Source organism: Nelumbo lutea, chromosome 3, assembly GCF_056320005.1.
Source record: "Nelumbo lutea isolate HS-2025 chromosome 3, American lotus-T2T, whole genome shotgun sequence".
In the NCBI taxonomy this organism is placed as follows: Eukaryota; Viridiplantae; Streptophyta; class Magnoliopsida; order Proteales; family Nelumbonaceae; genus Nelumbo; species Nelumbo lutea.
This window is the reverse complement of record NC_142686.1, coordinates 44,526,336-44,543,976: the sequence shown is the minus strand read 5'-3', so window position 1 is coordinate 44,543,976 and position 17,641 is coordinate 44,526,336. Positions and strand designations below refer to the sequence as shown.

Here is a 17,641-nt window from a genome sequence, read left to right as displayed (position 1 = left end):
TAGTGTATGTTGATGATCTAGTCATCACCGAGAATGATGCTCTACCTGGATTGATGATCTTAAGACATATCTCTGTGGTTATTTTCATCTCAAAGATCTTTGGCCCCTCCACTACTTTCTAGGGCTTGAGGTCACACGTTCTAATTTTGGAATTTTTGTATGCTAACATAAGTATGCCATGGACATCATCACTAAAATAGGCATGATCGGTTGCAAGCCTGTATCTCATCCTATGGAGCAACAGAAACAATTCATTAACATGGATAGCCCACCATTGACTGATCCAACCCAATATCGATGGCTCATTGGCCGCCTCATTTACCTTACCATCACTAGGCCTGAATCGAATTTTCTAGTCACATGTTGTCACAATTTATGCATGATCCTCATGAAGAACATATGCAAGCTGCTCTTCGCGTTATATGTTACATCATAGTATCTCCAGCTCAAGGAATTTTCTTATCTTCATTTGTTGATTGCACCCTTACAGGTTATTGTGATTCTGACTGGGCCACATGTCCCCTTACATGGAGATCGACTACGAGATATGTCACCATGCTTGGAACATCTCCCCTATCATGGAAAACATAGAAACAAGCCATTGTTTCTCAATCCTCCTTAGAAGCCAAATACTACGCCATGGTCATGGCTACAGTGAATTAGTATGGCTCAAGTGCATTCCTCGTTACCTTGGTCTTACCTTACAGCAACATATTCTACTTCACTATGATATCCAAACAACTATCCACAATGCAACAAATCCCGTCTTTCATGAGTGGACAAAGCATATTGACATTGACTACCATTTTGTTTAGGAATACGTCCAAAAGAAGGACATCCAGCTCTACCACCTCTCCACTAAGTCTCAACCGGCCGAAACACTTACTAAAGCTCTAGGGGCTGACCAATTTCATTTTCTTGTATGCAAGTTGGGTGTCACTACATCTCCAACTTAAGGGGTGGTATTACAGAATATCCGAACAGTTAGGTGGTTATAAATAAGCTATTGTGGCAATCAAGTTGTATGTATATATGTATGTATGTATGTACCAGTTCACAAGTGAAACAATAATAAGAGTCTTCAACTCATCGCATGTTGTGCTAAGATTTGCATCTTCTCATCGCAAACCTTTCCCATATCACATATATGTATTTTGTCAGCCAGTTTTTTCTCATTAATACTTGTAAGCTCATGTTTCACTGAGTTCTCTACACAACCAGTTTTTTTCATTGTGAATGTTACGAAAAGAGTAGATGAAACCAAAACGATTTCCCTCTCGTCGTTGGTGGCTTCCGTGTTAACGGACGCTAGTGCGGATTGAGCTTGCCGCTTCTTTTTTTTATAGAAATAGAAACTATGCACACACCAACGAAGCTAGAAACTATGCAGACACCAACTAAGCATCTTTCAGATCCATTCCTATGCCTCTAAGTGTAATCACTTATTTTGATTTCTGGGGACGTGCTACCCCTTGTTCTATGTAGCCCTTTTCTGGTTCTATAAAAAAAAAATTGAGCTCACCGCTTCTCATTGGCTAGTTCATGCATCCCGAATGTAGACTCTTGAGGTGTAGACTACTTTGGAGATTGAGATGGATGGGTAAAAATGGAGGGAAAGCCAATTGATAAAGTTTTCATTGAAAGAATTTGATCTTGCCCATGAAACTAAGACCAGAACTGCAAGTAAGGAGAGCAAGATTGAAGATCTCATTTCTTTCCCTCTTCTATGTGTAACTTTAAGTGTAAGTGTGTAACAAAGCTCCTAAATTTCTGATAATTGACTCATGGGGAATACCATTAACAAGCTTACTGAGCTTTTTTATTTTGTTTCAAGAATATAATTGAGAAGGATTTGCTATTTTGCCAGAAGGAGATCATAGTGGTATTTCCAATTGAGTATCCTTTTTATGCCAGAGACGTGGTGGCCCCTCCTCCACACACATAGTCAACAACTGCCATAAAAACTTGGCAATCTTAATATCATTCTTATTGTGCTATTGTTCAACATGATTCATATACAGGAAAAGAAAGTTTAAGAGAGATATAGTGGAAAAAAATAGGATACAAATGTAAGCTTCATTAAATTCCAAAAATAAATACATTTAGATATAAGTCTTAGATGATAATAAACGAGTTATATAAATATAAGAAACACCTACTTTGATGGTTTATGTGAAGTGTGAACTATTTGGGCACACTTGGAAAACATTAAAAAAAATATAGAAAAATTAAAGATGTGCGTGTATATCTTAATTCTTGTAGATAAATATTGTTCTTATTAAATAAATATATAAATTTTAATAGTCAACTGTTTTTTTAATTTTTTAATGAATATGAACTAAGAAGAAAAAATGACTAAATACTATATTTTAGGGGGTGTACTACAACATGAACATTTTTGTTTTCATTTGTTCTTGAAACCGTTACATCGACAAAAAACAAAAACATGTTCTTGAATATTGTTTTTGTTTTCAAAGGGAAAAACAGAATTATTTTGTTTCAAAAAACAATGCATGATTTTGGAACTAACAAAATATTGGTTTTTAAAACAAAAACAAGTTTTGTATTGTAGAAATTATATGATTTATGTAACATGTTATTAAATAACTAGATAAAAACATTCAAACAAAAAATTCAAGAACATGTTTTTAGTTTCAATTTAATAGAAAACATGTACGCAACCAAGAACATATATATATTTTTTGTGATTTTGTTTCGAAAAACATTCTATATCCAAACTAGATGGTTTTGATTTATTTTTCAAACTGGCAACATGAAAAAAAAAGTTCATGTAGTAGAAAGCCCCCTTAAAGTGTAAATTCCTTAAACCTCCCATGAGTTTTCTAAAATGGCCTTAAACCTCCTCTAAGTTTTGACCTACCCTTAAACCCTCTGACTTTTGGGGATAAAATGACTTACAAATACCTTAACTTACTTTTAAGAAGACGGAGAAATTAAATGTCTATTATGCCTATACTAATTCTTCCTATCAAGTTAGTAGATTTTTCATAATTCAAACTTTACCCTTAAACTACTAATATGATTAAATATGTTTTATTATTTGTTTTTTATATGGCATATGAAAGACAATTGATAAAGTTTTCATGGAATGAATTTGATTTCACCCATGAAACTCAGACTAGAATTGCAAGTAATGTGAGTAAGACTGAATATCTTTTTTTTTTTCCCTCTTCCATGTGTAACAAAGCTCCAAAATTTCTAATGTAATTGATGTTAGGCCTAGCCCATTATGGGATATTGACTCATATTATAGCCCACTCTCCTTCAGCCAACTATTTTTTTTTTTTTTTTCAGAAAGAAAAACAAAAACTAGGGTTAGATCCTCTTTGCGCGCGGTGTGTTGAAGAGAGAGACGAAAAGAGAGAAATCGAAATACTGTGCAGATTTCTCATTGCACAGAGTTCATCAAACGGCCGGAACTTTCTGGTCCACCGTCCGATCGAGCAGAAATTTGGATAGTAAGTGGAGAAATCATTTTTCTTCATTCTGAACGGTCGGATCTTTGATCGGAGCTCTGAATAGCCGGTTATTTGAGGTCTAATAAAAGCAATTCGTAGTTGTTCGGGAAAAGAAAACATCTCGCGGCAGTCTTCATCAATTACTCTGATCCAGGGACATTTGTGATTCGATTTGGCTGAAATTTGGTGGGATTGTTCGAAAATCACAGACCTACGATCTGAACGGTGGAGATCTAATTTGGAATAGTGAAGGTCTCCATGTTGTGGCCTGAACAGTAGTTGCGTTTGTGAGTTTTTTTGACTGTTATTTTTCACCGCTTTTGGTATTCTCGTTTGTATGTTTGAGAATCTGTATTTGCTCTAAGTTTGTGAGCATATTGTAGTGTTTGAGTTGCTGTAATTATTACCTCAAGTTATTAGTGGAGATTTTTTGTTGGGTCTCATTGGCCCTGTGGTTTTTTACCCTTCACATTGGAGGGGTTTTTCACGTTAAATATTGTGTGTTTCTCTGCTTGGCTTATGATTGTTTTTGTTGATATCTTGCTTGAAATTGTGATAGTTGAATATCTATAAGTTTTTATTTTTGGGAGAAATAGTTTGTGAATAAACTTAGTTTCTTCTCAACAATTGACCACTTGCAAGGAATGCCATTTTAACAACCTTATCCTTTGTATGTTCATAGTTAGTCGGAACAAGGCTTAGTTGAATTGAGCTTTTTTTTTTTCTTTTGTTACAATAATTGGGTAGGACATCATAAGGGCATTTCCAATTGAGTATCCTTTCTATGTCATAGACAAGGTGGCCCCTCCACACACATAGTCTTGCCATAAAAACTTGCCAATCCTGATATCATTCTTATTGTGCCATTATTCAACCAAGATTATAATAAATGAGTTATCTATATGTATAACATATAATAGAAAGAGGAAAGAGGGGAGGTGAGGGTCCTCTCACCACAAAGCTCACACGTACTTCCTCCTCTTCTTTTTCACACGTGTACATTTATTTTTATATTAAATCATTAAAAGCCTCATGGGTCTTTATCGTCTCTCATAAAATCCATATTTACTCTCTCTCTCAATTACTTTGATGCGTAAAAAAGTAATGATTATCAAAGCAAAATTGTATTTTTTTACACTTTTGTACTCTGAGAAGAGAGTATAACTATAACTATTTTTTGGATACAATTTTGAGTTCTTTTGATAATTAACTTTTGACCAAAATTAAAGCATTAGAGCATAAGATAGTTGGAGCAATTAATGATGAGCCCACACTTTTGCATCCATTTCAAAAAAAACAAGATGAATGCAAAAATGGTTTAAAATGTGAACTATATTTGTATTCATGAACCTAAAATGAATAAATATGTAGTGTACAAATTTGTGTTTGTATTGCAACCAAACAGTAGCCTTAGGCTCAATTTAGAAAGAGTACAAATACAAATATGTAGGGTGCAAAATCAAAACTTGCACTTGTACTATATACAATACAAATAGATACAAAGTAATACAAAATATAAGGTTTTGCACTCTACGTAATTGCATTTATATTCCTAAGCCTTAAGCTTTGTTTAAGTGTAAATGAGAATTGGGGTAAGCATTTGGTGGAATTGTTAATAGGATAAATTTCTTAAACTAACATAAAAATGAAAAAGTCTATTTTACCCTATATTTTTCTTCACATTTTCAACAGATTCCTGCTTCTCGGCATTGTACCCGTCCTTGCAAACCACAGAAACAGATCTCCTATCCGTGGGATTTCAGAAACCAAGAACACATTCTAAGATCTCGTTCGGGAATGACGATGCCTTCTTTTTCTCCTCCTCCGACGAATCCTTTTGCCTCTTAGAAGCCATGCCTACTCAAACCTCAAAATCTAAACCGCCACGCAGATAGGAGGACAAACTGAAAAGGGCTTTAGAGAGACAGTGGTGGTCGCTAGTGCCGACGATTTCTTCAGCCTGTAGGTGATTTGCGCAGATCTGAGATCGTTTTCCTCCTAAAAGCAGGTGACTTGTGCAATGGAGAAGGCAGGTGGCGATTTCTTCAACCACCGCTGAAAGCTCTCTATTTTCTCCATTCTTCCCCTCTGTTCGTCAAAAGTGGCGGTTTTGAAAAATATATATATTGAGTCACTCCTCTTGAATCTAGCGGGGAGAAGTGAAAACCGGAGCCTGAAGTTTCTATACCCACCGTAATTCTCGGGGGAAATTTGCAGGCCAAAAGAAAGCAAAAAAGATGGAGATTTTTATTGCAATTTTGTCCATGTTTCTTGTTCTGGCGTTACTCCCTCTTTATTTATGGAACCGCCGTCAGGTTTCTAGATCTTCTGATGGTCGAGAAGAAGATGAACAGGTTCGTGTTTTTCAATTATACATTCAGACGTGATTGCTTTCTGAAATTTTGAAATCCTTCCAATGCAATCTTATTTTTTTCCCTTTCTTTCCCCGTTATAATTTCAAGAACTTGAACCCTAGCTCTAATCGTGCTTTTTTTGGTGGCTTGGATTATGGCGTGATACTGCTCGGAATACATTCTATGTGCCTTTTTTTTCTTCCCCCTAATTTCACTTAGGACTTTAGAGATGAGCATAGTGTGCCGGATTTTCATTTTATTTTTGGTTTTTATCTTTTATCAATTTTTTTTGTAGTCTGTTGCAAATTAGAATTTGATTCTTACCGAGCGTAAAATTGGGTTTAAAAAAAAATATATATATTATATATATATATATTAAGTTTTGATGGAATATTAACGAAATTTAATAATAAGTATAGTTAGTGAATTATTAAAAACAGTAGGGATAGAATTAATCAATTAATTAAACTGTAATGATAGTTTAAAAAATTTACCCTCATCAATAAGTGGAAAGTTTGCATCTATAAACTTTTATGTTTGAAAAGATTCTTCTACGTCCAACCGTCACCTCTCACGTCTATAAGAACAACGTCTCCTCTTTGTCCCTCAACGGTCTCCCCTCTTCTCTCTCTTTCTCTGAGATTTGGCATTTATCTTTGATTGACCACTTCGTCAAACCGTTACATTAGTAGCAAATAAACACTTCCTTGAAGCAGTCGTTCTGTTCGGTAGTCTCTCCCTTGCAAGGAATCAAGAATCTTTTAAAAAATGAGTAGTCTCTCGTCTCGTATAAGGTCAGATTTGGTTTCCCAACTCCACATTCTCCAAATTAAATTGTCGGAAGAGAATTTGTTTTCACTTTGGAAGTCATTTTTAGCAGAGGTTGTTGCTCCGTAGGTTGAAGCACTCCAAGCTTGCCTGTACAGTTATAGGAATTATCTCAAATGGCCAAACTGGATTTAGGGTTTGCTCCAAAAGGAAGTTCAGTCATAAAAGAATCTCCAGATCATGCTTATCTTCTTCATGTAGTGCATTTCTCTACTTTTTTTTTCTTGTATTTGAGCCATTTCTTCCTTTAAATTTCTTACTCGAGGCCCAGATTTTATGTGAAATGTCATTATGCTATTCAACTCAGTCAAAGTAAAAGTTCGAACTCTACATTTCTCTTAGGTTGTGTTTGGAAACCATACAAATGGAGTGTAAATTCCGGGGTAAATTTGCACTATGGTTCATTTGTATTTGGCAATATTACATTTTTGCATTGATAAATGATAAATCAATACATATTTACATAGATAATAAGATATGCTGAATTTGAAAGGAGTACAAATGCAAATATGTAGAGTGCAAAACCTTAGACATTGTATTATTTTGTATGTATTCACATTATACATATGTGAATTTGTATTGCTTTCAAATTGAGACAAAAGTACATCAATAAAAAACAAGTAAATTTGAATTCAAGTGGGCTTTTAATAAAAAAAACATATGCTTTATTGGAATTCGTGATTGCATTAATTATAGCTAAAAGTCTATCTGGTAATAAGGTAAATTTATACTCTATACATATTATTGAACTAGTTTGGTGTAAAAGTAAATTTATACTTAAAACAAACGCAACCTTAAGTTCAAGGTGGAATCTCATAGATAGACTACTTCCTCGGGAGCTTCATCTACGGCACACTCGTTAAGGAAACATTGAATTCTTTTTTATGCAAAAAAAAAAAAACAAAAAGATGCAGCAATTAGGGCTACAAACAGATAGGATTGGATTGGATGAACGATCCAATTCAATAAGAAATGTAATACATCGGAATTCGATAAAAAATTGTTAGATTTTAAATATTATAATTTGAATTTGAATTCGAATTTAATTTGATTTGAATTAAAATAAAAAAAAAGACTTGATGGTACAATATAAATAATATAATATAATATATAATTTTTCAAAATTAACAGATCGGATCGAGTCATGACACATCGGATTAAGGTATATTTGAATTCTACCCATTAAAAAATTCGACTTTTCCAATTCAATCCAATTCATTAACATCAAGCGAGGTATTCAAATCTAACTCTTACCGAATCGAATTTGGACTCGTATTGAGTCTGATCCAATTTATTTACAGTCCTGAGCAGCCATCATTGATTTAAAGAGAATATTACTGAAGAGTTTGTGACAGAGTTAAAAGGATATAGATATAAGTAAAACTACGTGTAGCCATATTTAAAGTTATATGTACTTAAACAAAATAAAGGTGATGAAAGGACCTCATTATCTATCCAATACGACGGTCCCCTGTGGGCTATCAACCTGCATAAATGCTATTGCTTCCAAATCGGCAATAAGGGCACGAATTTCAGCATCATAAGTTCATAACTCCTTGTTGCCCATCAAAACGATCCTTTAGCTATAACTATATTGCCATTTGAGCATTTGAGGATTAAAGCTTGTCCCACACTACGTGTTAGAGGTCATTAGAGCTAGGGGTGTCCATGAAAAACTGAACCAAAATCTGAATCGGAAAATGTGGTTAATAGAACCAATTGATTTGATTTCAATTTGGTTATTTTGAAAAATTGAATGATTGATTTGACTTTTAGTTAACCTATAAAAAATTGGCAGTTAATCAAATCAACTGGTATATATATTTATATGTATTTTTAATATATGTCACGTAATTTCTATATATTATATAAATATATATTCATTATATATATAAATATATACATATATTATATTTATAATATACTATATATCATTTATTATTTATAATATAATATTATACATATATTTATATAATATATATTATAAATATAAAAAGTTGAAGAATCGAAGAATCAAACTGGTCAAAAATTGAAATCGACAGACCGGTTAATTGATGGCACCGGTTTGGTTTTGGTTTGAAGAAATGGAAAAATCGGTAGCACTGGTTCGGTTTGCAAAAAAGTGCCCCATGGTTCAATTCATGGACGCACCTAATAAGAGTCATCAATTTATAATGTTGATGGAGTGAGAGAAAGTGTGTTAGCATTAGATAATGTATGTGTTGTAGATGAATTGGCCTAGTGTATTAGAAAACTATACACCATTTCCAAAGAAGGGAAGAAATTTTTGCTCAATAAGGTATCTTTGCATGACTCCAAGCCAATTTTGTAAAATTTGATGAGGAAGATGTTGGTGCACCATCTCAAAGACTAGTCCTATGGTAACTCAACTAATGTGTCATCTCAAGAGACTAGTCCCATGATAACTCAGGAGCGACACCCTAGTTCTGACCCCAAGGAAGAGATTATCAACTCCTTTCGTGACCATTTGGAGTTATATGTTAGGATTCTTTTGTTAGATGGACATTTGAATGTGGAAGTGCATACAGATGCTGATTGGGCAGGGGTAGTCGATGACTGAAAATCTACCAATGGGTATTGTACTTTTGTGAAAGGAAACTTAATCACTCGGAGAAATAAAAAGCAAAATGTGGTGGCTAAATCCAGTGCTGAAGCGGAATATAGAGCTATGCCTCATGGAGTTGTTGAAATCATATGGATAATAAACATGTTAGGTGAATTGGGTTTAACAACCCCATGTCACTCTATCGTGACAATAAAGCTGCTGTCAACATTACTACTAATTCATGATAGGATGAAACACATTGAAATGGACAAGCATTTTATTAGAAAAATAACTTGTGAGTGGAGAAGTGTGCACTCCATATGTCAGCTTAGAAGAATAACTTGCGGACATCTTTACCAAGGGTCTTCATCATATACAACATAATAATTTGTGTGACAAGTTGTCTATGATTGACATCTATAACCCAACTTGAGGGGGACTGTTGAAATAGTTTACTTTGTTTCTATTTTATTATTTTGTCTAATTAGGGTCTGTTTTGTCTGATTAAATTATTTATTTTATGGCTATTACTGTACTTTAGTTACAACAGGGGCACAATGGTCTTTTCCCTTTTCTTTTGGTCGTCCTATAAATATTAATATATTCTGGCACCACTAGCTATTCTTTTTGGTTGCCAATCTCTCTTCTTCTCTTATACCTTCTCCCTTCTTCCTCTCTTATCTTCTCTCTCTTATTTTTGTCGTTTCTCAACTATTAAGAGGTATCACTTATCTGAGTAAGTGATACCCATATCCTAGGTGGGTAAATAACTTTCTCACATTAGGGAAAGTTGTCAACACTTGGATAAGACAAAATTGCCTATTTTAATAATGGTTTTTTATGGTTAAAATGATCATTGTCTTATTTACTCGGGTAATAAAAGAACATGGGTAAGTAACTTCCCAAAAAACAAACGGGGCCTCAAACTTTTATTGGACAATAATAAAAGTAAGAATTAAAATTAAAGTAGAATAATCAAAATTGGAACAAAAGTAGGAATTAAAATGGTGGCTATCAGAAATTTAATTCCTAGGGTCATGGTTTTCAGCAAATAGGATAAAATAGGACCCCATAGTTCAAGGGCTATAAGACACAAATCAACCAAAATCCTGTTTAGTGTGAAATTTGTAGGAAATTGGAACATGAGGCACTTGATTGTTACAATCTATTCAATCTTACTTATCAAGGAAATGCCTCCCATAAGGACTTGAGGTCGAATGATCTAGCAGATTCTGAATGGATACCTGATACAAGAGAAAGCAGTTGCATGACTAACGAATTCATATCTGCCACCCACAAAAAGCACCCAAAAAACGTCCTACAACACATCCCAACCATGTATTGGGAACATCTCCTAATTACAAGTACAGGAGATGTTCTCAATGCACACTAAGATATGCATGTGGGGCGTTTTTGGGGCGCTGTAGATGTGAACTCATGACTAACAATGCAAATAAGTGCATTTACATCTATGAAACCATATAACGGAAGAGACAAGGTTATCGTTGGTGATAGGAGTAAGCTTGATATATCTCATGTCGTGCATTGTTGACAATCTAAAATTGGATAATACTCTTCCTGTTCCTGGTTTGACAAAGAGTTATCTTTTAGTATGACAGATGATCAATGATTATCATTAGGTATGAATTCTCATTGTTTGGTTTTGTTATCAAGGACAAGAAAATAGGGAGAATCCTAGGAATGGACAGTAGAGATGGTAGACTCTATTCTCTTGATGGAGAGTAATATGGTCTTTTTATTATTATTAATTTTTTGAAATCTGTTTAGGCACACCTTAGAATAAGCTTGACATCAAAGATTAGGACATCAAAATGATGAAGTTATATGGTCTCTTGAGATGACACAAGAGCCTATTTGATAACAGAGGGGGTGTGTTAGAGAATAAAAATCAATTAAGGGACCTCACTTAATAGCTTAAGTTTTTAGGTTGAATGGTTCATTAAGATAGGGAACTGATATACAAAGGGCTTCTTTCTTCAAACCCTTGACCCAATCCTGGTCAAGCGGAGCTACATCTAATTAGAAACTGTACTAGCAATTTAACTAGTACCTTCGAATAAAATTTACGAGATGGATTGCCCTTTTCATCACTTTCGTTGTCATTTGGATCAACATTTCAAATAAATACGTTGTACTTTTTGTTGGGAAAAGGGGAAAGTTGGTTAATGGGAATACGTTCTTTTGTAAAGGCTTTATTTGGTTTGTGGGATGAGAAGGGAAAATATGGAATATTCTAAAGGGAAATTGTCTAAAACTCACCATGAGTTTTTAACATTTCCCTTAAACTCACCATAACTTTTCAAAATGTCTAAAACTCACCATGTCAGTAAGTTTTTTTTTTTCCAAAACTCACATTCTGTTAATGCACCGTTAATGCTTCTTAACAGAGATGTCCATGTTAGCATAGATAACAATTTTCATGACCAAATTACCCTTGAATGGTGAGTTAGAGGAGAAATGGTCTTTTTCAGTTTTTAATTTTCTTTTTTTCTGCATTTTTAGTGTTTTGTTATAATTTCCAATGTTTTTTATAATTTATGTTTTTTTTTTTTGCATTTTCTATATTCTACAATCTATAAATTTTCCTGTATTTTTTGTTATTTATTTGTAATTTCTGTGTTTTTCTATAATGTTTAGTGTTTTTTCTACAATTTTTATTTTCTGATTTTGTTTTTCAATTTCTATAGTTTCTATAATTTGAAAATAAATGTTTATTTTTTTTTGCAATTTCTATAATTTTTTTATATTTTTTGTAATTTCTATGTATTTTATATTTAAAAATATTTTTTAAACTTTTTCCTCTTTTCATGTCTAAAAATTAAACTGGTAATATATTAACACCTGTTAATTTTTTTTTGTATATATTTTATATTTTCTATGAAGGTTAAAATGGTAATATATTAACACCCGTTAGTCTGTTTAACGTCAAGTTAGTGACATTGTGAGTTTTTGACATTTTGAAAAGTTGTGGTGAGTTTAAGAGAAATGCTGAAAACTCATGGTGAGTTTTAGGCAATTTTCCTATTCTAAAATATTCCTCTCTTCCTATGTGGGATGGGAAAAAGTAGGGATTATAGATCCCAATTCTTGGGATATGGAATCCCACCATTTTAGTAGGAAACAAGTGGGAATGTACGGGGAAACTTGTTTAACAAAAAAAAAAAAAAAAAACATTAACAAAAACACATTCCTTGTAGTATTTCTAAGAGTTAATACTAGATCCAACACCCATCAATAAATTATTAATGGTTTAATAAATATTAAGAAAATAATTTCATTAAAGCAATTAATACATAACTTAAAATAAATAGCTAATAAAATATTAATCAATAAAAAGTAATTTAACAATCAATTAATTTGTCAGAATAAAATGCTAAAATTATTAATTAAGTCATAAATATTAACAATAAAATATAAATTAATAAAAATTAAAATATTGGTTAATTAATTATTTAATATCAAACCAACAATTAACAATAAAATACTAAATCATAAAAATATGATTAATTAATAATTAAAGAGAAAATATTTAATAATTAATTAATTAACTAATTAATGAATAACTAAATAATTATATAATTAATACTTTAATTAAAAATTAATTAATCAGTGAAAATTAATTTGATAATTTATTAATATTTAATAATAAAATATTAAAATTATTAATTAAGTCATTGGTATTAATAAAGTATAATATTAATAAAAACTTATAAACTAATAGAAAGTAAAACATTAATTAATGATAATAATTAATTAACTAATTATGGATTTTAAATAATTAATATATAATTAATAATAGAATACTAAATAATAAAAAATATTATTAACTAAATAATCATTAACAACAAAAATAGTTGATAATTAATTAAGTAATGAATGAATAAATAAATAAGGATCTTGTAATTAATATAATTAATGATTAAATAAAAATAAGTAAATAATAAAAATTTTAAATAATTAAAAATAATTAATAATGAAAAATAATATTAGTAATTAGTTCATAATAAATATTAATAAAATAAATTTTAAAACACTAGTTTTAATCTATAATTAGTTAAGTAATTACCAAAATTAATTATACAATTATTTAATTAAATTATTAAGACTTAATAATAAAATATAAAATAATAAAAAATACTACTAATTAATTAATTAATAATTGTTATTAGGGTTCATTTTTCCACTATTTTCCCTTTTGCGACAATACAATAGAACTATTAGAACATGAAAAATTTCCATCCATTTTCGCTTTCTCATCTCATCCCATTCCATCATTTCCCATCCCACCAAAATCTTCCCACAAATCAAATGCAAATGTATGACTCATGAAAAATGCATTTTCCCTTGGAAAAAAATTGAGCCACTTTGTAGATAAATATTTCCCTTTTTCCATGTGGATAAATCACTTTTGGATAAAATACCCTTGTTAGTAACTTATACAAAACTCAAGAATAAAAGTGGTAATACAGAGAAAAAAATACTAATTTAACAGAAAAGTGATTTTTTTTTAGAAACTTAAGGCATAATTGATTGGTGCGAAAGAATATGGATGATAAATATCAAGAAACTTCATGCATTTAGATAAGGGAAATTCTCCAAAAGACCAAAACCCACCATCACTTTTTCTGAATTCTCTTAAACCATCACAACTTTTCAAAACGTCCAAAATTCACCATGCCAGTAACTTGACGTTAGGCATATTAAAGGATTTTAGTAAATTACCATTTCACCCTTTCCCCTAACCTCTGCGTTTCCTCCCTTCTCTGTCTCCAGCCCTTCGCCTCCATCTCTCATTACTTCTTCTCTGATCAGCAATGTGTTGTTGATGAGAGTAAAGCCGGTCATCGGATTTGCTCCTGCTTCTTTAGACTAAAGAAAGAACAATTAATTGTCGCTGCTGTTGGATTCCTGCCACTAGATTCTCAAAAAAATTCACTTTGAAAAAAGCCTCTGACACAAAATTCTCAGTGGAAAATCCACTTTGCTTAAGCTTCTACCGATGGATGCTCACCAGAAAATCCACACCTTTTGGTTTCTCCAATTGGAGTGCGAGCTCGATTGAGAAGTGTTGCGGGGAACACTAGGCTTTGTGGTATGAGCCCGTTACCAGTCTGTTCATTTACAGGTTCTCCATCCACGGTGGGGGAGACAACGATGGAACGATGACCCTCGTTGATGCTGCCTTAGATCTCACCAACTCGAGCTCGTCCTTCCACCATTGATATTTCGAACACATTAACGACAGAAGAAACTTCTCAGTCTCTTCTTTCTTCTTCTTCTCCTTCCCATCTCCACCGAACGACCAACATTTTGTCACGTCAATGCTTCTCATCCTCAAAGTATACTCTCTGAAACACCAAATCACAAACTTCAGCCACAAATTCAACCATGTTCAAATTCAAAACAAGAATTCCTAACAATAACCATTGACACTTACCGGAGACAAAGGAGAAATTTGTTGTCTTTCCAGTTATTCGATCATTTGGTCTTGAATTTCCTTGCGAACTGGAAAAATTTGTAAATCTCCTATTTGGTAAGTGAAGAAATTCAGCGTACTCCACTTGCCCCTCCGTCTTGTGTAGCTGCAAGACCGAAGGCCACTTCATCATGATTCCAAATCCCCTGGGAAGAAAATCACGCCTAACCATGCTCTCACGGATTGAAGAAAATCCCCCGGGCAGGTAAACTCCTCTTCCCGTTTTCCCCGTTCAGCTCAAGGACCTGCTCTGTGCATCGGCGGAGATGCTTGGAAAAGAAAGCCTTGGGACGGTGGCGATGAAGTGGCTCAAGGACGTGAACCCATGTGCGAGGAAAGAACTCAAACAATCGATTGGGAATCTTTGGCAACCCAACCTGGTTCATCTTAGGGCTTATTATTAAAAATATGCCAATTCACCCATTCGGGGGCAGTTTAGTAAAAAATTGTGGTGACTTTAAAAGAAATGTCAAAAGATCAGTGACATAGGTTCATTACATATTATGAAAAATTGTGGTGACTTTAAAAGAAATGTCAAAAGTAACGATGAATTTTAAATAATTTTCCTCTTGATAAATATAACGGAAAATACGAACAAACCTAATATTTCTGAATCCCACTAAATCTATTAATATTCAAAATGTCAAATATTCACAATGTATGTACCAACACCTCACCCCTGAATTGCCATCAATTCCAACTGACACCTACCCCAACATTAGTTACAAATTCTGACCCTGCGCTAAACCGTCGTTCTCCCGTAGCACGGTACCTCACAAGTCATTGTTCATCAAAATAATATTGACCGAAATTACTATTTTACCCCACAACTATGACAACGTGTCATGCATGTTCACAAAGCTTTCAATAGGAAACCAACGTTGCCTTTTCCGATAAAAAAAAAAAGAAACCGCGGTAAAAGTGGGATTCGACCCCAAGTTCGTTATTGGTTGGGACATATTTACCCTAAGGTGAAACCCTTTTATCTGCCTTCTCGAAAATCAAAATAGACATCGGACGAAGAAGTCTGTAATTCCCGCAGCGTCGCCGGGTTCTCTCGCCGGAAAACAATTCCTGACTTCTGACGTTGACGAAGGGACGGCATTTTAGAAATAAACACGAAAAAGGAAACAAAAATAAACATCGTTTTGTTCTCTGCCTCTTTCCTCCCTATTTAAAAATTTTGATGGCACAGGCAGTTCCTCTTTACCTCACCCGCCTATTGGTTCTTCTCTAAAATACGAATATTCATATCCAGCGAGATTCAGGTATAGGTCGTACGTTCTCTGGAATTCTGATTACCGGACAACAAACCCACTGGCTTCCTCAGAAATTTCGGTTTGAAACTAAGGAATTTTGTCGGAAATAAGACCTGCGTTTGATGATTCGGCCTTGGTTCTCATTCCATTGTTGTGAATGGTGCGATGAGCGGGTCGACTTTGCAGAATTGATGGATTTATTGGTAGATGCAATGTACTATCTGGAAACTAGTATCGCCTTTTCGGTTGTTGGATCTATTTATCTGAAATAACTTTGGATTTGTTTCCGATCTTCTGAAGTTGAGAACATTTTGGTTCTGGAATTTGGAATTTTTGCATTTGTTTGGGGTTCATTTTGACTATGAGGTAGTGGATCAATGTGCTGTTTTTGAGCATTTGATGGAGGTAACGATGTCGAAGGTCATTCACGAAGGGTGGATGGTGCGATATGGCCGGAAGAAGATTGGCCGTTCCTTCATCCATATGCGGTATTTCGTTCTTGAACCTCGGCTTCTCGCTTATTACAAGAAGAAGCCAGAGGATAATGTTGTGAGCCTCTTGCCTTACTTTCTTTTATGATTTTTTAATCTGAGGAACAGTTGCTCTATTCTTAGTTAATTGCCGGAACATTAGTTACGGTACTTCTAAAAACTTATGCCCTTTCTTTATTATTGCTAAGTGTTATCTTTCTAGGTTTCATGATCCCTTTTTTTTTTACTCTGTGCTCTGTATATTCTAGGTCCCAACAAAAACCATTCTCATTGATGGGAATTGTAGGGTGGAAGACAGAGGCTTGAAGACACACCATGGGCATGTGAGTTCCTTTCTTTTTCTAAATCCTTATTATGTCTTTCCGGTATCATAGATTTTCCCTATTCTTCATCATCTTATCTTTGAGTACAATGTACTATTCCAAGTAGGTTGAGCCAGTCCGAGTAAAACCCAACTAAAACTTTATTAATTTTAATTTACCAACTTTTAAATGGGATTTAAATTAATTAAAACTAATGAATATGAATTATTTTTTATTATTTTATTTTATTTTCTTACTTTTTAATTTTATTATTGTTAGATAATTTTGTATGTTTAAAATGATATTCATTTTCATTTTATCTTATTATTTTTATTAATTTACTAAGATAACCAAATATTATTAATTTTTACTCTTTTATAAGTTCTAACAAAAATTATTTTTATTAAATTCAAAAATTTTATTAGTAAAATTTTTTATTGACTTTTATTAATATTAATTATTTTTATATTGAACTTAAATGGATTTATAAATATAGTTTTTATCAACAATAACAAGATAAATAGTTATTTTACTATATGTAATTAGTTTCTTAAATTATTTTTATTAAATTGATTAGATAACCAAATATTAATAAATTTTACTCTTTTATAAGTTTTAACAAAATTTATTTTTATTAAATTCAAAAATTTTATCAGCCGATAAATTCTCCATAGATACTATGTATGGGCAAAGAGTGAAGAAAGAAAAGAAGGTGAGAACCTGCTCTGATACCAAGTTATAAATCACACCTGCAATAATCTGAATTAATGGAAAAGAAACATGAGAAAAGAAGGAGATTGAAGAGAGAGAAGTGATGGGGGAAGATGGAAGAAAATGAGGAAGAGAGAGTAGTTCAAAACCTCTC

General features: G+C 32.9%; 1 protein-coding gene and 2 long non-coding RNA genes across 8 annotated transcripts in view; 2 read left to right on the top strand and 1 right to left on the bottom strand.

Moving 5' to 3' along the window:
• The first annotated feature begins 4,854 nt into the window (after window positions 1-4,854).
• Window positions 4,855-7,055, top strand: LOC148864614 (uncharacterized). Its single transcript, XR_016109372.1, has 2 exons — window positions 4,855-6,627; window positions 6,714-7,055. It is a non-coding gene; the product is annotated as an uncharacterized LOC148864614 (long non-coding RNA).
• Window positions 7,056-13,794: 6,739 nt separating this feature from the next.
• On the bottom strand, window positions 13,795-15,098 carry LOC148864613 (uncharacterized). The gene is made up of 3 exons (XR_016109286.1): window positions 14,686-15,098; window positions 14,260-14,596; window positions 13,795-14,117 (listed from the first exon to the last, which is right to left on the bottom strand). It is a non-coding gene; the product is annotated as an uncharacterized LOC148864613 (long non-coding RNA).
• Window positions 15,099-15,647: 549 nt separating this feature from the next.
• LOC148864612 (protein ENHANCED DISEASE RESISTANCE 2-like) overlaps window positions 15,648-17,641 on the top strand; it is a 52,501-nt gene continuing 50,507 nt past the window's right edge. For 4 of the 6 annotated variants that reach the window (XR_016108932.1, XM_088974345.1, XM_088974342.1 and 1 more), the window contains exons 1-2: window positions 15,740-16,532; window positions 16,723-16,797. Coding sequence is in view for 4 of the 6 variants with exons in the window: in XM_088974345.1 (XP_088830471.1) it covers window positions 16,383-16,532; window positions 16,723-16,797 (225 nt within the window). In the remaining 2 variants the exon portion in view is untranslated. Of the gene's footprint in view, window positions 16,533-16,722; window positions 16,798-17,641 lie in introns of all 6 variants that reach the window. The other 2 variants (XM_088974343.1, XR_016108933.1) reach the window with 2 other exon arrangements.